Source organism: Dasypus novemcinctus, chromosome 4 (assembly GCF_030445035.2).
Source record: "Dasypus novemcinctus isolate mDasNov1 chromosome 4, mDasNov1.1.hap2, whole genome shotgun sequence".
Lineage (NCBI taxonomy): Eukaryota > Metazoa > Chordata > Mammalia > Cingulata > Dasypodidae > Dasypus > Dasypus novemcinctus.
The window spans coordinates 61055650-61079641 of record NC_080676.1 but is presented as its reverse complement, the minus strand read 5'-3'; the positions used below and the strand labels follow the sequence as shown (position 1 = coordinate 61079641).

The 23992-nt window shown below is 39.9% G+C and overlaps 1 protein-coding gene across 1 annotated transcript in view; it reads left to right on the top strand.

The window, feature by feature from the left end:
* Positions 1-23992, top strand: part of ETV5 (ETS variant transcription factor 5) — a 60474-nt gene that overhangs the window by 12471 nt on the left and 24011 nt on the right. The window contains exons 6-7 of the mRNA XM_004473722.5: positions 15134-15263; positions 16163-16450. Of these exons, the coding sequence (XP_004473779.1) occupies positions 15134-15263; positions 16163-16450 (418 nt within the window). The remainder of the gene's footprint in view (positions 1-15133; positions 15264-16162; positions 16451-23992) is intronic.

Below are 23992 nucleotides of genomic sequence, written 5' to 3'. Positions count from 1 at the left end.
GAGAATAATTTAGTGGTGATAACTTTACTATGCTGAGGGATATCTTGAGTCAGAAATTTTCTGCCCCTCCTCAACTTGCTTTTCCTTCCTTTCCTTCCCCACCAACCATGGAGGAATCTTATTTCTTGAAAAATAAGGAGACGGGAGAGAGTGTTGCTGTGGGGGGAGTGGGGGGCGGGGGCGGTGGGGTTGAATGGGACCTCATATTTTTCATAATGTAATTCAAAAAAATAAATAAATAAATAATTTAAAAAAATAAAAAAAGAAAAGAAAAATAAGGAGAAAACAGCATACGGGTTTGATGTATTCTGTATTTTGACAAATATTAAACATAGTCCCTGCTTCCCAGTTTCCCTTACTGTTGAAATAGGAAACAAATGGTTGCTCTTAAACTCTTAAGTTGTCTCCAGATGCTAAGAATCTTTGTCATCTATGTATCTTTATGTCCACCTGGGCCATAGCACCCTGCTCTGCACGGTGACTATTAAGTAAATATTTGGTGAATGAATTTTGCATACATCACATTCTCTATTAGATGTCCTCCCACTCCATCTTTCTGAAGTCCTGGCACCAGCCTCCCCATGGTAAGAAAGTAAGTCAGTGAAGGGTCGCAAAGCCTGAGTTCTAAGAGTCCTTGGTGTGACCTTAGAGATAAATAGGAAAAACTAGTTAGAGCTGTTCCTCATTTTCTATTTCCTCTTTTAAACACCTACACCACCCAAGTCTCCCTAGGCTGCCTTTAGACTTTATGCAGCTAATACTGTGTTTCCCAGTAAGATAGCATGTTCTAGAGAACAAGACGCAGTTTAGGCGTCCTTGACGCACTTGCTGAGTTTCTGCTTTTAGGAGAAGTGGGACTATAGATAGAAGGGAATGATTCTGGTGGGAGAAGCCAATTTCCCTAGGGTTTGGATTTTCTCCTTATCAGATTGTAAGGATGAATCTTAAATTTGTACTTGGAGATGAAATTTTCCACAATGCTTAAATCCTATTTCAAGTATCTTTAACACTTCAGTTTAGTGCCAATTGAAATGAGAATTACAAAAATTGGGAGTAAATTAGGAGAGATGTTAAAGCTTAAAGTTCTTTTGAGCCTTTTTCTATCTTAGCCTCCGTGTATGTTCCACTGAGAACAGTCCTTCCTGGCCAAGTCTACTGTGGTTGAAATAAAACCTACAGTAGAGGAAGCCATCCTGTCATCTCTGACACTGGAGTTGGGAGAACAGGGACTTTTTGGACTTTTTTTTCAATCTTGAAAATGAAATATATATATATAATTATTTTGGAAAAGGTTGAATAATAAAATTCTTTGAACTGCTGTCTCAATAAAGTAGTAAAATGTTGGTCCAAATAATACTCAGATCTTCCTTTTGGTGAAAGTAGGCCAGTCAGTCACCTATTCATCCTGCCAGACTCTTAAGCATCAGAGTAACCAAATGACCCAGGAGTAAGCCAGTTCCTTCGGCTGTAGGTCTAAATAGACCTACTTCATGAGAGCATATTAAAAGCTAGAGGAACCAACTTATTTTTATCTTGACTTTCTCCATCGTCAGCTATGTATACTTGAACAAGCCTCTTAAATCACTCTTTATGCTTTGGTTTCTCCATGTGCAAATGCAAATTGGTTTGAAGTGCTGAAGATCACTGAAAGGAGAGTCTTCCTGTTCTGGCATGTGACAGTTTTAATGCAATTAGAAATACTCATTCTGTACAAAATTTTTTTATGGAAGATCCCTACATGTATTAATATGTGAGTCTCACCTAAGTCACTATTGTTAGGATTAATGATTCCTTTGAAGAAAAGGAACTGGCACAAATCCAAGCTATTTCAAAGGATAGAGAGAGCGTAAGTTTAATGGAAGGAAATCTGAAACTAGTTCATCTGGGTCCAAAAAAACTGCTACCATAGGCATTAAATTATTTTCCCTTTTTGATAAGAGCGGTTTTCTGTTTGGAAATGACTATTTGAAAGGTGGAATCTTGTACCGAGAATGAGGAGCAGGTTTTCTGTGTGGGCAATCATTCTTACCTGCAGTTCAGTGAGCCAGGACAAGTCTGATGTAGTGTACATCCAAGGTGGGCTTCTCTTACATACATGACCACTTATTTTGGGAAGAGGAGAGAGGAAGAATTAATGCAAAGAATCTCTTTTACTTCATGTTTTAGCCAGACTTAGAATTGAAACCTTTGAAAATCACCTACGTTGTTATTGTTAGTGATAGAGGTGGCAAAAGGACAAACCCAGTAATGTAAATTTTATGCAGCAACTACTTGGTCTTCATTGATTCTCAAGGACATGCCCAGCCACCTTCTCTAGCTTGACAAACTTGCCACTGGACCATATGTCAGTCTCAAGGACTCTTATCCCAAGGCCTAGAACAGGCCATTCTGTGCCTCCTGCCAGGGCTCCTTCTGAGCCTACGTAGAGCAGGGGCAGCTTCCAGCCGCATGCTACAGAAGAGGGAGATAGGTGCTTTCTAGCCAAAGCTAACCATCCTCTGTCTGTCCCACATCCATCCTTTAGGACCTGGTTGTCATCCTGGACCTAGATAGTAACTGTCTTCTTTCTGGAGGGGGAGCAAAGAGGTAGAGCAAGCCTGGAGCTCCCCCTGGAGTTTAGAGTGCCCCAACATTTTGACCTTTTGCTGATTTTAACCCAATGGGTTTAATCTAATGGCCACATCTATCCCATCAGTTGTACAATATACAGTGACACTCCCAAAGTGACTTTTCAAAGACAAAGTTTTATTTTTTTAATCTTCCGACCAACAATGTTTCATCCAATGAGTTAATTTTGAGATGCGTAATGGTTCTATTGGTCCCCTGGTACCATGGCTGGAAGAGGCCCAGCCTCATAGAAGGGGGAAGGGTAGAGCCTTTTTCTTTTGCTGTCTGTTGTAATCATTGAGCAGGTCCTAGCAGAAGCAAACCTCCAACCCAACACCTGTCCCTCATCATGTTATATAAAGTTACTAAATAATGTAAACATTATAGTTCAAATAAAATGATTCCAACAGTTTAAGAATGTCACCAACTAAAGCCCATTCCTATCAAGTCAATCCTCTTTTCCCACAAAGAAATTAAAATACCTTTATAAGTATAAAACCACCATTTTCATATTTCATATTTTCCTGCCTTTACTGTGGTCAGAAGGAGTCTAATAGAAGCTACAGCCTTGAGCGGGCACTGCTGGTACCTTCAGTGTTGGATTTCTCTACTGTGAAGTCTATCTTGTATCTCATCTCTTCCGTATTCCAGGGAACAGTGAGGGCACAAAATATATCACACCAGCCCTATACAAACAAGATTTAGAAACACCTCAATCTCCAAAACCAATATAAACACTGCAGCAGCTTGTCACACAAGCACCAATTCTATATACTGCCAGCGTATCCCTAGAGAAAGCAACCTTTTCCCAGCTCAATACATTATACATGTCACAACCTAGAACCATGTAGCACTGTAATCTCGAATCTATAGCAGCAATTTAGGGTTATGTTAGATAAACAGAGAAAACGGAAAGAGAGGCTTACAGAGAACAGCTTCATGGCTTTAACTTCTTAATGTACCAATTCTGTTGTAATCTAAAGTGTTGATGGGGGTATTTCTCTCAATAGCTCTAATTCTGTACACTGGGAAGGATTCCACCAGCCTTGCAGGAGGCCTCTTACAGATGTTTCAGATACCACTCTCTCTATCTTCTAATGCTATATGTACATTTGTAAAGTTGGTCCAGTCCTTTTCTAAGCTCCGTTTCCTCCCTTTGTTAATTCTTCCATTCATGGCCTCTGAGTTTCCCTTTTCGAATTTCTAAAGTTATCTTCCATTGTCCCTGTTGACCCTGTGTTTCTGCCTTCCATTTGTGTGGGCTCTCTGGAAACAGTCTTCACTCTTATTTTTCAAGCAGGATGCCTGTGATTTTTAATGGGAGTTTACCAACAAAATGCCTTGGCTTCGATCCAAGAAATCCTTCCCCAAAAGGTACCTGATTCCTGAATGTCCAAACACTTGATATAACTTCATCTACTCTTATGGGGAAGAAATGTGGCTCCTTCATTCAACTCTCTTTCCTCTGTAGCAAGACCTGGCTCATATTCTGTCCATTCTTATTTCACTCTGGTGTTCCCCAGCCATTTTCATGCAAGGTCATCAGGACTTCAAGTACTTGAATCTGTCTCTTAGGTTGGTCCTGTTCCTATATCAATGTAACCCTACCCAGTTTGTTGGATCTGACTGTTTTTCTCACAGTTCATGTCATAATTAGAAGTTCAAAGCCTCTTTTCTTAAGCTGATTGTATTACCCTGAGTTTCTAAATTTCTAGTGTAAATCATGAACAGTAGTGGGATTTTTTTTCCCTCTACACACCAATTCCTGAAGCCTTCTGCTGACTGAAGTTCTTTCCTACTGCCTCGGAGAAATTAGATTCCTGGAGTCAGATGTTCCAGGAACTGGAGCTGACTTTACTGTTCCTGATTTGGCTCTTTCATTATTTATTGTATAGAAGATGATATTTGCCATATAGAAAGGGCTTCTGTTCTGTATTTGTTCATTGATGAATTCTGCCACCCTGTGGTTGATCCTTTACCCTGGGGCCCCATGACATGCCACCAGGGTAACAGTCATTCTTTTGGTCCTGACTGAGAAACAGGACAAATGGAGGATATGCGGAAGTAATCAACACCATAAAGCCACCACCACCATAACTGACCACGAATCTGTAATCCCAAAAACTGCAGCTCTGCCAGTCCTGAAGCAATCTTTCCTTACACCTACTGATACCAAATCCTATGCCAGAGCAAAAGCCTTGCTTTCTTCGTGTAGGTCTTTGCCCAGCACAAATGCAACTGTCCTTGCAGTTTGAGTTTGCAACATGAGTCTGCCCTGGAATCTTAGAGCTTGCATGTGGTATGCTAACCTAAGTGTTGGCTGCACCAGATGCTTGTCACATCATGGGTTGTGTGGAGGACCTTGATCCCACACTAGAGTCCTATTGGTGGTATCACCATCCTTGGCTTCTAAGTCATGAATGCACAGGGGATCCTCCAAGTCAATGTACTTTACTTAAGACAAGTTAAAATCTTTAGGTCCACATTCCTTTCTGACCTAGCCTGGTAAGCTACCTTGAACAAGTTGGAGCCTCCAGAAATTCTTGTGCCTTTTTATTCTTAAAGTCCACAGCAGCAAAAGTTTAGGCTACCCGTTTCAGGCTTCCTCCCCTAGCCCTGGTCCTGGACTTACTCAACCTTTATTAGGCAGAAGTGGGGCAGCAGTGATGGCAGTAGTCATGGTGATGGTGGTAGTTGCCTTTTGCCCTCTCTAGGTATTCCCTTGTCCTTTCTAAGTGGACCAGAGCCAAAAACTATTCGAGAACTGCTGAATTAGACGTTAGAAGATTATCAACACTTATCCTAACGTAATTTGAGATTCCTGGGGTGTTTTTATTCAAATATGGTAAAGGGACAGGATTAACACGGCAACATCCTTCCAATTTGGTAATAGGCCAGAGGTCACCTTCATGTCTGAATGCATGTGTTTTTTTTGTTGTTGTTATTGTTGTTTTGTTCTGTTACTGTCCTTTTTTTAAAAAAATAAATAGATCACATCATTCATTACTTTAAAAAACATAAGAGGTTCCCATATACCACACTCTCCACCCCACCCCTCCCCCCTCCCACATCAACATTCCCTTTCATCAGTGAGGCACATTCATTGCATTTGGTGAATACACCCTGGAGCACTGCCACACTGCGTGGACCATAGTTTACCTTGTAGTTCACACTCTTCCCCCAGTCCATCCCGTGGGTTATGGCAGGATATACAGTGTCCTACATCTGTCCCTGCAGTATCATTCAGGACAACTCCAAGTCCCGAAAATGCCCCATATTACACCTCTTCCTCCCTCTCCCTGTCCTCAGCAACTCCTGTGGCCACCATCTCCATATCAGTGATACAATTTCTTCCATTGCTAGAGTCACAACAGTTCTATACTAGAATACCAAGAAGTCCACTCCAATCCATATTATATTCCTCCATTCTGTGGTCCCTGGGATGGCAATGTCCACTCCACCTCTAAATCGAGAAGGGTCTTAGATCCCATATGGCTGATAGATACATGACATGGTTTTGAACTGCATATCTACTTTTTTTTTTTTAACATTTATTTCTCCCGCCTTATTGTTTGCATTTGCTGCTGTGTTTGTTTGTTGTGTGCTGGTCTTTTTTTTTTTTTTTTTTAGGAGGCACCAGGAACTGAACCTGGGATCTCCCCTGTGGGAGGGAGCACCTAATTGCTTGAGCCATCTCCACTCCCTGCTTTGTTGTGGTTGTGTCTCTCATTATGTTTTCCTCTGTGTGTCTCTTGTTGCATCAGCTCACCACTCCAGCCAGTTGCATCAGCTCATTATCTTGCTCATCTTTAGAAAGCACTGGGAACCAAACCTGGACCTCCCATGTGGCAGACTCAGTCACTTGAGCCACATCTACTTCCCCGTACATCTACTTTTGACATGTTAGTCATCATAAGATAAGACCATTTTCCCCCAAGTATCTCAGAGGAAATGGGATATTATAATATCTTTAATAGATTTAATTTTAGAACATATTGCTATATTTGTTTAATCTCTCTCTCTGTGTATATATACTATTTATTTCTGAACCATCTGAAAGCAAGTTATAAGACATTATGACATTTCACCCAAAATAATGTACATTTCAAAAGATTAAGGACAATTTCCTTCATAACCTCAGAAAATGAGATTTTATTCAGTAATCTTTTCTAGCATGTTTTCTATATTCAGAATTTTCTGTCCCCCAAATGTCATTTTTTTAAAACAAGTTTATTATATTCTTCTTCCAGATCAGTGGAAGAAGCTTATAGTAAGTAATTCTTTGTCGAATAAGGCTGATTTGCTTGAAGGTGGTGACTTTTTTTTTTTTAAGATTTATTTTTTATTTATTTCTCTTCCCTTCCCTGCCCCGCCAGGAGTCTGCTCTCTATGTCCATTTGCTGTGTGTTCTTCTTTGTTTGCTCACATTCTTGTAAGCGGCACCGGGAATCTGTGTCTCTTTTTGTTGCGTCATCTTGCTGCGTCAGCTCTCTGTATGTGCCACTCCCTTGCAGGCTGCGCTTTCTTTTGCACAGGGTGCTCTCCTAGCAGCACTTTGTGCGTGGGGCTCCCCTATGCGGGGGACACCCCTGCATGGCAGGGCACTCCTTGCGTGGGCATCAGCACTGCGCGTGGGCCAGCTCACCACACGGGTCAGGAGACCCTGGGTTTGAACCCTGGACCTCCTGTGTGGTAGGCGGATGCTTATTCGTTGAGCCAAATCCGCTTCCCCCAAATGTCATTTATAACTGATGCTATTAGTGTTTTTTTGTCTAGGATTCAATTAAGAATCATATATTGTATTTATTGTTATCCCTCTTTTGACTTCTTTAATGTGGAATAGTCTCCCTACCTTTTCTTTTTCCCATGGCATTGACAGCTTTGAAGAGTCCTGGTCAGTTGTTTTGTAACTGCTACCTTTTTAAGACTACATTTGAAAGGATATGCAGAAATACAAACTATTCCCTAGAACATACAGAAATGCCATTCTCAAGCCTGCCTTCTCCCATCTTATATCTCTCACCTCTCACTTCCATGTTATTGTGTTGAGTTTAAAATGCCAGTAAAAGAACAGAGCCACTCAGATGGAGGTAATTGTACCTGCTTGAGAAGAGACTTTTGGGGGTTTCATTTAAAAATTTTAGCACAGCTTCCTAAATAGTTGATTTTAATATTTATAGATGCTATATTAAATATGTGAATTTATGCTTAAAAATGTTATCTGTATTAGATATGAAAGAAAACTGCACATTTCCCCATACCTATTTCTACTGTGCTTTAGAACTGTGCTCCCTGAATAAATTGGGTGACATTTCAAAATTTTATTTTTGGAACCTGTTACCAGGCAGAATCTGTGTTAACCACACAGAAGAGCTTGTGTGTGGTGATTTGAAGCTGAATGTACCCCAGAAAAGTACGTTCTTAAAGTTAATCTATTCCTGTGGGTATAGACCTATTGTAAGTAGGCTCTTTTGGTGAGCAGGATCTTAAGTTAAGATGTAACCCACCTCATTCAGGATGTGTCTTAATCCTCCTACTGGAGTCCTTAAGAAAATGAAATTGAGAAAGGCCTGGAAGCAAGAAGCTGAAAGCAACGAAACCCAGAACAGAAGGGAGAGAACAGCAGATGCCATCATGTGTCTTGCCAAGTGACAAAGGCATCCAAGATTGCTGGCAACTGGTCTTCAGAAAGAAAGAATCATCTTAATGATGTCTTGATTTAGACATTTTAACGGTTTCAAAACTGTAAGCTTATAAGCTAATAAATTCCCATAGTTAAAGCCAGTGCGTTTTATGGTTTCTCCTTTTGGTAGCTTAGCAAACTAAAACATTGAGCATGCCTCTTATTTGGTTTGAAAATCCAAAAGGCATCTTATTTTCTAGGTATTTTGTATGAAGTGCTAGAACCTATCCATTTACCTCCTTTAAGCTCCTTGGTTCCCAGGATAGAGTATCATCTTTCATTATCATTCACTAGTGCTGCTGTAGAAATTAGGAAGAATATTGCAATTAATCCATTTTATTCCTGAAATGAGTTTCTAATCTACTCAACCCTAAAATAAATATTTCTGCCCCTTTCTGGTAATATGGTAGAACCTAAGAGACACTGCTTCTGGTGACATGAAGCCTTCTGGTCTTTGCCAATGGGTACTTCAGACAAGTTAAGGGTAAATCAAGGGAGAAGAAGCCACACCTGCTCTTCCCTGGTTACTTCAGTTCTCTTTGGCTAGTGCCATTTTTTTATTCACATGTCCATACTGTTCCTTTTCCCATGTGGCACGGTAAGATGGAAAACTTTCTCTGCTGGATAGTCTTTCTTCTGCCTTTCATCATGTTTCCCTGTCCTGAAGAACAGTATGGGCAGATATCTCCAGCTTTGTCCCCCTACCCCTCCTTCTTGAACTAAACAGGAAATAATTCTTCCATTGGAGAGGAATGAGATGGGGGTGTGAATGGTCTAAGAGAGGAGCAGTAACTCAAATCTGGTGGCCAAGAGAGTTGTAAGCTTTGGAATTGGCTTTTGCTTTATGATTACAGCTCTGGAATCTTGAGAAGTATCTGGCCATTCTATTTGTTCCACATCATGTTTGTTCAGAAGAGCTACTGGAGGCTGTGGAGACATAGGCCGGCCACCTCAGACCCAGCCTGATGGACAGTATGCCAGCTGGAGGCAGGTGTTGGCGTTCTGGTCAATTTCCACCATGAGACACAACTCTTTATGCAAAGTGAGAGGATCATGGCCATTGAGTGTAACCAGATAAGTCTTCTCCTGAAGTCAGGCCTGCACAGTTGATTTGGGAAAGAGTCTACTTGGATGAAAGTAATGAAACTGAGGAAGGGAAGAGGAAAACCCCAAAACAGAACCTGAAGGAGAACAACTGGTGACAACTACCCATACCTGTGTATGTGAAGTGGGAAAAATAAAGATGGACTCAGTCATTCTCCCCACTCAGACTGTAGTATAACTGACTGACAATTTCTTTAATGCTCAGCAGCTACATAAATGTTGTATGGATTCACAGCAAAGTCTGTGGCAAATTGAAACTTTGATGAAACACCAAAGGAAAGCCTTATTAGACAAGGTAGTTTTTGTCTTTCTAAAAAAAAAGTCCTTTTGAATTGAACTGTCGTTCATCATAACATTAAATGAAAGAGTTTTCCTTTGATTTGATCCTCAGAACGCTAATAGTGAAGTTCACTGCCAGCACTGGCATGGGGGAGCTGCCTTGGACAGAGTCCACAGGCCTGTACTTGTGGGCAGGAAACAGATTTTGTCAGCAGAGGGGATTATTATTTCTTTTGAATGGACCAGCTTGTCTTTTTTTCCTATTTTAAAACAGTCTTGTTATTTCTTTGGAAGACTGCTTCTATACCATCAGAGAAGAAATATTTCCTAAAATTTGAAAAATCTTAGTATTAATTCAGTGGTTGATATTAACAAGGACAAGGCTATTCCTTTTTAAAAATGCAGGAATTTTTTATTGAAATAGCATACAGAAATTAAAAGGGTAGAACTCAATGAATTTTTGTAAACCGAACACACCCATAGTAGCAAGCATTGAAATCAAGAAATCGAGCTCATCAGAATATAGAAAGACTCCTTGTGTCCCTTAACAGTCACTGCACCTTACTCCAGGGTAATCTCCATCCTGACTTTTTTTTTTTCATTAATCTTGTATTTCATTAAATAATAATTTCTACTTCTTATTGCTTCTGTGTTGATGTGAGCCATCCCTTCACCCAAATTTGGTGCTTGAAATTAGCATGCTCCCCTTCCCCTTTTTTTTTTGCTTTTGTCCTGAGAGTTAAGCAATGTGTCCTGTCTTGAGTGAGCACAGTGTGTAGCCTAAACAATGGTTGCTGATCCAAAGTCACTCAAAGTCTCCTTGCACAAGAGGTGGCATTCAGAAAGACTTGTCCAGAAGCAATATCATTTAGTGGGAGAGGCAGGGCGTTTGGAGAAAGAGATGGTATCAGTGGCAACAATGCTGCTTCTGACTGGTCTGAGTGTTCCAAAGGGCCTGCAACTAGGAGACCAAAAGATTTTTATTTTTTAAGATTTATTTATTTATTTCTCTCCCATCCCCACCCCCCCAGTTGTCTGCTCTCTGTGTCCATTCGGTGTGTGTTCCTCTGTGTCCGCTTATATTCTTGTCAGCGGCACCAGGAATCTCTGTCTCTTTTTGTTGTGTCATCTTGCTGCGTCAGTTCTGTGTGTGTGCGGTGCCATTCCTGGGCAGGCTGCACTTTCTTCACGCGGGTCGGCTCTTAACAGGGCACACTCCTTGTGCATGGGGTTCCCCTAAGCGGGGGACACCCCTGCATGGCACGGCACTCGTGTGTGCATCAGCACTGCATGGGCCAGCTCATCACACTGGTCAGGAGACCCTGGGTTTGACCTCCCATGTGATAGGCAGACACTCTATCCAATGAGCCAAATCTGCTTCCTGAGACCAAAAGATTTTGATCAGCTGGAGTATACAAGGGAGAATGAAACTTTTAGATGGAATACTAGAATGGGAGGCAAGGATTACAAGATGTAAAGGCTGCTGGAATCAGAGATGTACATTGCTGGTGGGGGTGAGGAAAGAATTGTGGGGGTTTTAGTGGCCTAGATACAGAGGGAGGTGTCAGTTTAAGTCATTGAGTAGACTCAGGTATATCACGTGTGCCTCTAGCTGGAGAGTGCAAACTAAAGATGAGGATACAGACCTGAGAGCTGGCCAAAAAAGTATAGTCTTCCATGCTTTTTTCCAGTGTTTTTGATCCTTCTTCTCCATCTCTTTTCCTATTTCTTTAAATCCCTTTTCTATATAGTCTTTTTCTCTCAGATTCCCTCTGGGAGGCAATATAATGATTAAGAACTTCTTAGGTAGGAATCCTGACTGCTTACTAGCTGTGAGTCTGGCAAGTGCCCTTTCTGTCTGAGCTTTGGTTTTCTTATCTATGAAATGGAGCTGAAGGTGGTAACTGTCTCATTGGGTTGTGACAATCAAATAAAATAATATAAGAGCAGTTCATAGTAAATTTAGGTAAGGAGTCTGGCTGCTTCTGTCTTAGTCTGTCATTCTTTTTCTTTTCTGAGGTTTTATTCTTCTTTTCCATTTTTCTTTTGTTCTAGAGCACTCTTCCTTAATCAGATGTAGTGTGGTATTTTTGTTTTTTATTTAGTTGATAAAAGGGTGTATGGCCTCTTTATTCAATGTATAGAATGGACAATGGAATATTTTCCATTTCTGTCAGTGCAGTGCAAAAGTATTAAGATGACAGTGGTGGGAGCAGATGTGGCTCAAGTGGTTGAGGACCTCAAGGGAGGTCCCAGGTTTGGTTCCCAGTGCTTCCTGAAAAAAACAAAGACAACAAGTAAAACAAATGAAAAAACTAACTCAGGGAAGTCAGTGTGGCATCAACATATGAGGTCCCAGGTTCAGTCCCTGGCTCCCAATACCTCAACAACAAAAAAAGATGACAATGGGAGCCCTTGCCTCCTCTGCCCTCTAAGACCCTTTTCTGCAAAAATAAGGGCCTGAATTAAGTGTACTGTGGGACCCTATTCTATCTCTAACTGCGTCTGTGAGAAGATGCTACATCCTCACTGAATTATGTGTGTCCTGAGGAAAGAACCTTGTCTGTTTTGCTTGCCATTGTATCCCTAGCACCTCCAGAATGCCTGACCCATAGAGAACACCCAGTAAACGAATGAGCGAACGAATCCTTTATGACAAGTAAGGTTGTCAGTTGATATTTACCAGGAATTGTTGTTAGGACAACAAAGGCTTTATGGGGCCATCTTCTATAACTCATAATTTCTAATTGTAAAAGATGTTTATCTACTCAAATTATCAACTTTTAAGCATCTCTTCTCAAACTTCAAGAGTTCATAATCCTTTTTCAGTTCCAGTTTGTGGCCATCATTTATAGTGCTAGGTCTCTGTCAGCGTTTAGTATAAATTACTCTATTTTTTTTAAAGACCAGTATATAACTACACAACATCATAGCACCATCTGCAAGGTGCTGTACCATTCCTTGAGGTTCTGAGTTTCTGCTTTAAATACATCACTCTCTCTCACTGAGGCATGCCATAATCAGGCTCCTTTACATATCGACTCTGGCCCAGCAGTTGCTTTGGAAAGCTAAACCTTGCTCCCGTCTTGCAAAAACCCCGGTAGGCTTTCCTGTCATTGTAGCTCTAGAAACTTCCAATATCATTCCTGCCTTGTTCCAATCTCTTCTCTCCTTCAAATGGTTAATTCCTGAGGGAAAAAATATATATGGCTAACATTGTGCCTAGCCTTGGAGGGAGATGTGGTCATTGTATTTTAAGAAGCAAGTGAAAATATAATCCTCTCAATCTCTTTTTTCAAATTTTCCTTGAACGCCTTTGTGTAGAGAGCACAAGATTCCACATATAAGACAGTTTGGGGTAGGAGAGGGAACCATATAATTTAGAGCCAAAATGGTACAGTATACTAAAAGTACTGTATAGCTTTGAAGATATCAAGACATCAGCATTAGCTGACAGTTTAGATTCTCTTTTAAAATAGATGTTCTTCCTAAAACCATACACAGTTTTTCTTTCTGAGCAACTTTGGTTTACACTCTGGTGTTAGGTTTATCCTCTGGTAACTTATAATAATGTGAAGATATCAAGATATTTTTAAAAACTTAAATGAGAAAATTAATAATAGCATTAATTGTTTACTTCCCAAATTGAGATAAAGCGCTGATTGTAAATTATTTTCTTTGAAGTAAGAAAAGTAGACTTTTCAAGGACATGTAACTTCTGTTTAAACTGGGGCATCATTACCTGTCCCCAAAACTTTTACAGCAGAAGACTGGTGAGAAGAGGGGCAGTGCTGAGAACCCTCAGTATATCCACTGCATTGGAGAAATGAAAACAACTGACTCTCCTTTGTCATTTACGGCAAACATTCAAACAACAACAAGCTTAACTGTTTTTTGTGTCTGAATGTCTGAAAACATTTGATAACAATTGAGCATTGGCTGCCATGATGTCACCATCAAAAAATCACAAGAGACTCTAAAGACTTCTAAATATAACCTGCCAGTTTTGTATTTATTTCATCTATTCAGGAAATGCAGTTGGCATAATGTAAGAAAGGAATTATGAAAACCTGTCCTTTCCTTTCAGTCACTGGCAGGACTTTCTGGCAACATTATTTTATGATCTTGATGTCTGTGATAAAGTTGCCCAACTCATGTCAACTGCTGAGTTCAGAATTTGGGGTTGTAGGAGACACCTGAGAAACCTACTTGGTTAGAAGATTGTTCAGCCTTATCAGACAGAAAAAGGATGATCATTTAGCTAATTCTACCTAGAATAATAGTTAAGAATTAACCAAACTCCTGCAAGTGTTTTAGAAGTGAACATTGAGTCCAAGAATATTTTAGTGGCTTTCTAGAGCACCGACTGTGGTTAGCTATTTAATGAGAGCTTTAATACGGTGGAAAGTAGCTGGCAAAGAAGCTTAACTCATTCTTCTCCCCCATCCTTCTAAGTAGCTAGACTTACTAACTTATAACTAGAAAAAGACAGCCCTCATAGTATAGCATGTTTACAATTTGTCTTTCTACTTTGGGTAAAATGTCCTCTCTGAAACAAGTTAGCTCCTAGATAATATAGAAAAGGCATACCTGAGTTTGTTTTTTGGGGCCACTGTCATTTTGATTTGAAAAACTCCTATTTACTTTGCCCTCTCACAATCACAGAGGGAATATGCAGTTGGCTTCCAAACATAAAGCAGCACCTCTATGTACTTAATCAATTCAGGAAAAGTAATTGGCACTATCTACTAAAGGATTGACTATGGAAACCTGCTCTTCCTGGCTGGTCACTGGGAAAGGCATGGAGAAAACATTGTAAGCACAACCATTTCCAGGACTACGTCAATGTCTGTATACAGTTAGCCTTTCCTGGGTAGCAGTTTGGTCAATTGTCTTAATTCCTTTGTTTTAAAAGTTTTTGTAATGCTCCAGAGTTGTATTTCTTACTCAGATCTGATATTTAGAGCTACTTAAGGATTCTTAAAAAGCCATATATTTAATTTATAAATATGCCTCTGAATAGGAAGTATATTTGCCAGAGCAATTTTAAGAAAAGCAGTGCCTACCAGCATATTTTGGCCATTTTGCCCTTTCTAGAGGCAGAATTCTTCATGTCTGCAATCCCTGGTATTCTGTCACCACCTGTGTTTTTCTTGAAGACTCATCTGCAGGATTTTTAAGGGTTTCAGAGCATCTGGAAAGCAGACCTATGACCAAGGAAATTTGGGGGGAAAAATAAAAAAGAATTGGCTGATTTAAAGTGTCAGGTGATGATTTCTGATTTTGAAGAACTTTTCATTAGTTTGAAATGGAAGGGTTCTGTGTTGAAGTGTTTTGCTTTCTCTGGCATGTGACTTGACATGAGTTCCAAGAACAATTGGCTAGTTACAATGTGTGCAGAAGGAAGCATGTTAATCAGCTGTCCTCTCTGTTCTTCCCTCATCCCTGTTCTCATTTCAGTGGTGCTTCATGCCCCACCTCCAACCAAGATCAAACGGGAGCTGCACAGCCCCTCCTCTGAGCTGTCGTCCTGTAGCCATGAGCAGGCCCTCGGTGCTAACTATGTAGAAAAGTGCCTCTACAACTACTGGTAAGTGGAACTGAAGAACGGCTGCCCAGAAAGACTCTGCTGTAGTGCTGCCTGTTGCAAGTCTTATCCAGCACACACTCAAGGGGTAGAGCACCTCTGTCTTTCATGACAATTTAATCTTCCAGGTGTAGACCAGTCCACTTGGGGCTGTTTTGCTGCACATGAACTGCAGAACTGTTGAAGCATTGTGACTGCGGTAGACTAAGTTCATGTGGTACTGAGCCTTCCTAGGGGATCAAATACTGGGATATTTGATCTGTGACTTTGAAGGAAGGAATATATATTTCTTCATGTCTGTCATATGTTAATGTGAACTTTAAGCACCAAAGAAATAATCTGCAAATCAGAATATATGAAAAAGTCCTGATGCTTTTGCCCTTTACTTAAGAATATCCAGGCACCAGGAATGAAGCTTTAATTTTAAATCATTCTTTGCTCTAGAAGATAAACAAAGGTTCGCCTGAAAATGGAAGGAGAGTTGTTGTTAATTCCAGTGATGTTACAGCAGAAATTTATCTTCACCAGAGATTCTGGCGAATTCCTGAGAACCCTGGAGGACTTGGGCTTAGATTCTCCCCTCACCCATCCACCCTTACACACCCACACACACAGAATTCTTGGAGGGGGGGAGGGGGAAGAGGCGGGAGAGGAAACCGGAAGCAGAGGCTAAAATTATCTTTCAGAAAAATCACTAGAAGTGTTAAACAAGTCCCTGTGACGCAGTGTGTTTGTCACTTTTCAGAGGTACAAATATTCCCTTGGGGCTGCTAGCAATTTAACTATGTTAATCCTGTCATTTCCTGGCAACCGTGGGCTGCCTTAGTGTTCTGCTGGACCAGGTAACCATGCAAATGGCGTGATTGCAGCTCAATGGTTCCTTCTCTCTTTTCTGCTTACAGTGCCTACGATAGGAAGCCTCCCTCTGGGTTCAAGCCATTAACCCCTCCTACCACCCCCCTGTCACCCAGTCATCAGAATTCCCTACTTCCCCCGCCTCAGGCAGCTCTGCCTCCCTCAGCGCATGCCCCTTCAGCTGGCCCTGTGCAAGGTGTGGGCCCTGCCCCCACCCCCCATTCGCTTCAAGAGCCTGGACCACAGCAGCAACCCTTTGCAGTTCCCCGACCACCACATCCGCCCATGCAGATGCCAAAGATGATGCCAGAAAACCAGTATCCATCAGAACAGAGGTTAGTGCTGATCTGGGCTTCCAAACTGCCTTCTTCACCCCTCCTTTTCCTCACTGGAAGATGGTAAGCAGTTAGTCATGTTTACCAGATAACCTATAAAGCTCTCATTCCACTGAGGCATCTTGTGAGGTAAGATTATAATAATATGAATAATGTGGCCTGTTTACATACCACCCTGTTCCTGAGTACTCCAAATGTTTCTAGACATTACGACATCCTTATGAAGGAGGTAAAGGAGAGATAATTAGTACTATCTGCCCCATTGTAGAGGTGGAGGAAGGATGACTTGCCCAGGACACACGATCTGTTAAGTTTTGCCGAAGGCAGATTTCCTGGCTTCATAGTGGATACTGCCTACCAGAATAGAACCTTGGTTTGTGCTGCCCAAAATTACTTCATTCACATTTCACCTTTATATTAGGAGAGATTGCTGAGTTATAGCAAATGTTATTACTCATTTGATTTTAACACATTTTAACAGGAAATTAGCTAAGGGCCTTACTTATAATTATCTACTTTTGAGATAAAAATCTCTTGGTTACACTCCAGGGAGTTCTGCATTCCTAATATAAGAACATTGAGGGAAACGGACTTGGCCCAGTGGTTAGGGCGTCCATCTACCACATGGGAGGTCCACGGTTCAAACCCCAGGCCTCCTTGGCCCGTGTGGAGCTGGCGCATGCGCAGTGCTGATGCGCGCAGGGAGTGCCCTGCCACGCAGGGGTGTCCCCCGTGCGCGGGGAGTGCGCCCCGTGGGGAGAGCCGCCCAGCGCGAAAGAAAGTGCAGCCTGCCCAGGAATGGCGCCGCCCACACTTCCCGTGCCACTGACGACAACAGAAGCAGACAAAGAAACAAGACACAGCAAATAGACACAGAGAACAGACAACCGGGGGAGGGGGTGAATTAATGAAATAAATAAATCTTTAAAAAAAAAAAAACAAAAAAAACATTGAAGCATCAGCAGTAACATGTCCATTCAGTTCACCAAACAAGCTAAGGTGTAAAAGGGGCCTCCTCCGCAAACACCAAGTTTGACTGCGTAAGTCCCAGCTTTCTAAGTCCATTATCCATGGTGTTCTAGAATTTTGGATGCTGATCAGAAAACCTCTCTGGGAGGAGGAGAAACTGCCGGCAGGTAGTTGTGATGGTTTGTCAGTATTGTTACCAAAACAGCAAGATGGTGACCACAGTATTTCCTTTCTGTCTGTTGTACTCTGCATTGGGTGGGTGTAATGAGAGGCAAGGGAGAGTAGGGAGGACACATGAATACGCTTTTCCCAGGCCTGGGCCAACCCAGGCACTTACCAGTATTTACTTGGAACACTTTATTTCTAGATGAAGTTTAGGAAAAAATAGGCCTCTTATCTGATTCTGCTCCTCCTTCCCCTTGCTGTGAAAAACTGCTGATCAATGTATGTTTTCCCTGATGAGGTGAAGGCCCATGAACACCTATGCTGTATGGGGCCAAAGTGGAGTTGTTGTGTGGGGGTTTGTTGGCACATAGTAGGGTTCCCCTGTGTCTGAGCTCCTCCATAGGAGACAGCTGCCACTAGCTTTTGCCATTTGTTAACCTTGAATTAACAATCTTGCCCTTTCTCAAGAGAATTTGGACATGGGTTTTTATGTAAAAGTTTCAGCTTTTTTTAAGTTGGCAATTAATTCAAACTGAAAAACACTAACAACACTCTGCGGACTAAACAAAACCTCTCTGTGGGCGGAATTACCTGGCAAGCCTGCCTCTTTGTGAACTCAGGTCTTGACACCATTTCTATTTCAATACTTTCTTGTTTTTCTGTTTTTAAGCAGCATTGATCTGACTTTTTTGGGGTTTATTAATTGAGGAGAGATGAGGTATAGATTCAGTATTTGAAATACTCAGCACACTTTGTGTTTGGTATACCATGTGTAAAAGAAAATGACTTGATGGTAAATCTCTTGCTCACATTTCCTCCTTAATCCTTGTTTCTTATCCAGGGGACTTATGTAAACAGATTGCGTTAAAGGTTAACTGGGTTGGGAAAGAAATACCTTAATTCCATCGGAGGTTATTTCTCCTCTTGCAGTCCTGGCAGATAGAGTGGCCTTAGTCTACTTAATGAAGTAGTTTTGTCTCCTCTTGAAAGGGGGAGATTTGGATTCCTGAGATACATGAGTGTCTGCCCGCAGGTGTCAAGGCAGAGGCCAGAATCAGAATGTCATGTATCTTTTTGGGAATGATTGTGTCTGAATCTGAAGCATCTGCTTATCCATCTTGGACTTACTCCCCCTTGTCTATTAATAAAGATAGCTATGTGAGATCTGTGATAGAAAATACATCAAAAATATGACATTGATTTTGTTGGTAGATATTGCATAACAGAAAAATGGGACAAACTGAAAACCTGTGTATGACATCAAACTTAATAATCATGTACTTAATAAACTCAGTGTCTGCCCTAACGTGGGACAGATTACTTTTGTTCAGTACTATAGTGTGTTCTTTGCTCATAACTTTTTTAAACCTAGAGGGATATTACTTCATAACTAACCTGCTAACAAAAATACATTGTTTTTTACAGGTTAGAAGAAAAAATAGTCTTAAATGAGCCTTTTCACAGTTCTGTGGCCAAAGCTGAGTAGAAAACACCATTTTACAAGATAAATGGTGTAAAATATAGCTAAGGGACTTCCTCAACATTACATAGCCAAATACAGAGTCCTACATTTAGAAACCAAAATACAAACTTTATGACTAAATCATTTGTTTCGGTTTTCATTTTCTTTGGGTTGCTGACTTTCACTAATGACTAGTAAAAGCTCAATAAGTGATCTTGAAAAATCTGTTTTGACCTTGACCCATACCAGGACTTTGTCCAACTCTTAAGCTACAAAATCTAAGTTTCTACATCCCTTATCTAAACCTATCTTGTAATACATATCTTTTTCATTTTGCTCACAGTCACGTTGTGCCCTAAGCTGAATAGAGTAAGTTCTTTGAGAATAAGAAAACATAATTTAGACCCCTTTCTTTAGACTATATGTAGCAGGATATCTTACTTGTCCTCAATACATATTTGTTAATACTGATAGTAGTTTGCTGCAATTATACTTTTTATAACTAAAATATGATCTAGTCAAAAGTACATTCTTAATGTTTTATATAATCTTAGTATATAATTCTTCACAACTCAGAATTTATTTTTAGAAGCTAAATACTATGCTTGCAAGTAGTGATTTATATTGGTGATTTCCTCCCCCCAAGGAAGAAAAAAAACCATGTAATTTGGCATGTTCAGACATGTTCCATTTATCCTTAAAGACCAGCAGTTCCTTGAAGAAGAGGAGTGCTTTTCAAATTCAGCCATTCAAATCTTGTATATATTTTTTCATCGTGCTGTTTACAGTTTACATGTGCTGGGTAGAAGAACTTAGAAAATGTTCATATGTTAAGCCTGTAATACTGAACATAATTTTATTATACCATTTTCTCATCACATCTCAAGTTGAGGGAGGCCCCACCAGAGTCCCACAATTCAACTGAAGAAGCTCCACTAAAAAACTTATAATCTAAGAATTTTTTTTTCTTTTTGTATTCTTAGAGTTTTATATTACACTGCTCTTTATTTGTCATCAAGGAAAGTAATAAAAACTCATGAAAGGGCAAAATTTAAGAAAATACTCCTGCTGGTGAAAAGCCTGTACTTTTTTGATAATCCCTAAGGGCATCAGTATTACAGTAATTTATAGTCATAATATGTTATCCCTGAGTCATCAAGAAAAGATCAGTTATGTATAATATCTTCTGAAAGAGGGAATACTATATATACTGCATAACCTCTTATGAAGGTTTCTTTCTGGGTAATTATGAACTGGGCTACATAGTTTAGAGGGATAAGCTTAAGTTTCCTGGAATTTTGCTTTATAGAAAAGCACTCATGTCTAAAGATGCCAGATAAATTAAGAGATTTAATACCAAGTTTCTCTCTTGTTTCTATTTTCCTTCACAATTTCCATCCCTAGTAAATTGCTGTGCATTTCTGTCCTTCAAAATTTGTAAATTTTAGAGAAGGAAGAACTTGACAAATCACATTTGTAGCCTGGGAATGAAATGAATGTGTCTGATGCATCTCCTTGGCACACCCCTTTTAATAGCATGTTCTATATGGTAGCACAAATTCTTTTTGGGATCCAAAACTGAGTTTCATGGATGTGTAACGAAACCTTCTTTGACAGACTAAATAATATACTTATAATGGTTAGAGTAGGAGTTGTTTCTTTTGTTGTTGTTTGTTTAGTTCTAAATCTTAATAGGTCTTGTTTTCAGCATTTTACCCTATCTACGATGGATTTTTATCTTGTATCAAGCTGAAGAAATTTCCTTTTACCTCCTAGCTTATTAAGAATTTTTAACATGAATGAAGGTAAAATTTTATCAAACATTTTTTCTGCCTCTTTTAAATTAATAAAATAAAGTTGTTCATAAGGTCCTTTTTAAAATCTACAGCATCTGCAGTTGTCCCTTTTTTCATTTTTCATGTTATTTATCTAGACTTTTGTTTTCAGTCTTGCCAGACAATTTTGTCTTTTCAACATATTAACTTTTTTTGGCCTTGTTCATTCTCTCTATTGGAGATTTCCTGTTTTGTTGATTTCTGCTGTTACTAAAATATTTTATAATTTGTATTTCCTTTGGATTTATTCTATTTTTCCTTTTCTAACTTCTTTAGTTAGATGATTAGCTCATTAATTTTCAGCTTCTTTTGTTTATAGTATATGCATATAAATTTTTTTTCTAAGGCTATAGTGACCATACATCCTGGATTGACCATATCACTTAAGGTTTATATATGCCTTGTCTGGAAGTAATGGCCAATAGTTTCCCCTTTTTCACTCCCCAAAGTATCCTGGTTTGGACTATGAATTATTAGCTCTCTACCCAAGTCCTAAGTTCTAATCTGTGGTATTTTAAAAATTTAGTTACAGATATTTTCTATCATGATTTTTTTTTTGACCCTTGAGTTCTTTCAAAGTATGTCTCTTAATTTCCAAACATATGGCGGTTTTCTAGTTGTCTAGACTGTATGATTTTTATTTAAAGGTCATCAAGAGAGGATGTTAAAACAATTGTAGAAATGATGTACAGGCCACTGCCTCTGGAGTTGGACAGCTAACAACCTGGGGTTGAATCCCAGCTCTGCTGCTTACTGTCTGCATAATCTCAGGCAGGCACTAAATTTATTTAAGCTTTGTGTTCTTTATCTGAAAATGGGAAAGTAGTAGAAAATATTTACCACAAGGAATCATTGAGTGATCTAATTAAATAATATTTTTGTAGAGGAAATGCTCAATAAATGTTAGCTTCTGTGACAATATTATATTTTAAAGATCACTTTAATTTTTGATAAAACTGTACTAAAGGAATTCTCTAAAATGATGTAGGTCCCATAAATGATGTATCTATATAAAATGATGTAGATAACTTAGAAGCTTCAATTGCTTCATTGTTTAATGTTAAGTTTTCAAGTTCCCCTTTATCCCTAATCTCTTCATTATCAGAGTGATTAATACCATATATATGAAACTATTACTTTGACCATCTAATATTCTGGGGTCATGTTTGCATCTCTTTCCTTTTCCCATATTTAATCTTGAAAAATGAGACAGCTGGTCCTTGAAATATTTTGTTCCTCACCTTTCAATGTTTTATCAACAGCTTTGATCAGCCAATTTGAGCCTGAGCAGCACTGACAAACCTCATTGAGCCCTTGGAGTTGTTTCAGAATACTTGGATATGTTTTGAAGGATAGCATTTGGGTTTTGTTTTGCAGCAGTGTCTGGCTCTCGGTTATATGGAAAATAAATACTAATGTGAAATTGGGTGGCACATTGCCACCCTGAATAAAATCAGCATTCTCTTTAACTCATGGATATTGTGTAGGCAACTAGTAGACTTTCATATTTTGATTTGTGGATGGTTTCTCTATATGTGGTAGTCTTCTCCCATTTCTTAAGATCTTCTCTTATATTTGCATAGCTTCTGAGTTTAGTGTGTTGGGGGTGGGAGGGCAGTTGATGATAGAGTGTAAAGGTAATATATTGAGAACCTACCAATGTCTACTGGGTTCCTTCACGTGAATTATCTTATGTAAGCTTTACAACAAATCTTTGGGACGGGTATTCTGGTTGTCCTGAATAAGGAACTGAGGCTAAAAGCAGTTGTGTAACTTGTTCAAGGTCCCAACAGCTACTAGTAAAGGATGAAAGTTGGATTTCAGCTCAGGATGTTCTGAGCCTCTTATCCAGCTATGCTGCTTCTCTATTTTCCATCTTCTCTTAGCCCTAACAGAAATATGAAGTACATGGTGTCAATTTCTTCACAGATTTTATGTATTGTCTTTCAGCTGGCCTCAGAACTGTCTTTACTTCACCCTGGCACCATAGCCACCGTGTAGCCTTCATCAGATCCACACTTTTCTCCTTTTTTCCTGTAAGCATTGTGTTTACTCTGTGTGTTGGCAGCAGAAACTGAAAAGGAAATGTGGGAAAAGCATCTAGTGGTTTTTGTAATGTAAACCAAAATGTTGGTAGCATGGGTGAGCTCTTTGGAGGAAGCGCTATATAAATCTGACAAATAAATAAATAAATTGTTCTTTAAATAAACTAACTGAAAAAGCCTTTATTTGTAACCTATGGAATTTAGGCCTGCTTAGTAGTCAGAAGTGTGCTTTTACTTACCAACTATGAGTTTATTAAGGCATGATCTCTGTTGTTGCGATCATTGGTAGGGGTGGAAGAAAGGGAAGGGGTTTAGAAAGAAGAAGAAAAGATATGTTAGGAGCAGAGCTGCTCTGCAGTTGAAAATGATTGCCTGCCTTGGTAAATAAGAAGAATCTTTCAATGCTGTGTTATATATACAACACATTCTTAGATATTTCAAAAGGATGTGGAGAAAGGAAGGGGTTCAAATGAAGGACAGTAAGCAAAGTTCACAGAATGTATTTTGAGAACAACGAGAACTGAATTACTTTTACTCATCTCTGCAAATAAAAGCCATTATCAGCAGCAAGCTCTGACTCTTTCTTCCAAATATATTTTTTGTGACCTACCCTTAAGATAGTCTTTGCCACTCCCACTCCCTCAAAACAAACCGGTACTGAACAATTCCCAATTATGGGATCCCTCCTATGAATCACAGGCCTCTAAACGTCATGCAACTTAAAAAGTAGGCTTTGGGGAAGGGGTGGGGTTGCTGACTGGTGCCCATATGGAAGTACCTTTTCCTGAAGAGGCCATACCAGGTGAGATTTCAGTCTGAAAAGTGAGGTGAGCACTGAGCGGAAGTGGAGTGATTGGGCCTGTCAGCTGCAGAGGCTCTAGTAACAGGACTGCCTGGTACGTGCAATCTCTGGGTTTTCAAAGGAACTGACTTATGGCAGAGGTCAAAGGAGAGAGAAAATGGAGGGTGTGGGCCCTTGTTGCTGTTCCTTCCAAGTATCATAAGGGTTTGGACACTTTATGAAAATAAGGCCTTAAGAATACCTTGTCTGTCTTTTCTGCCCACA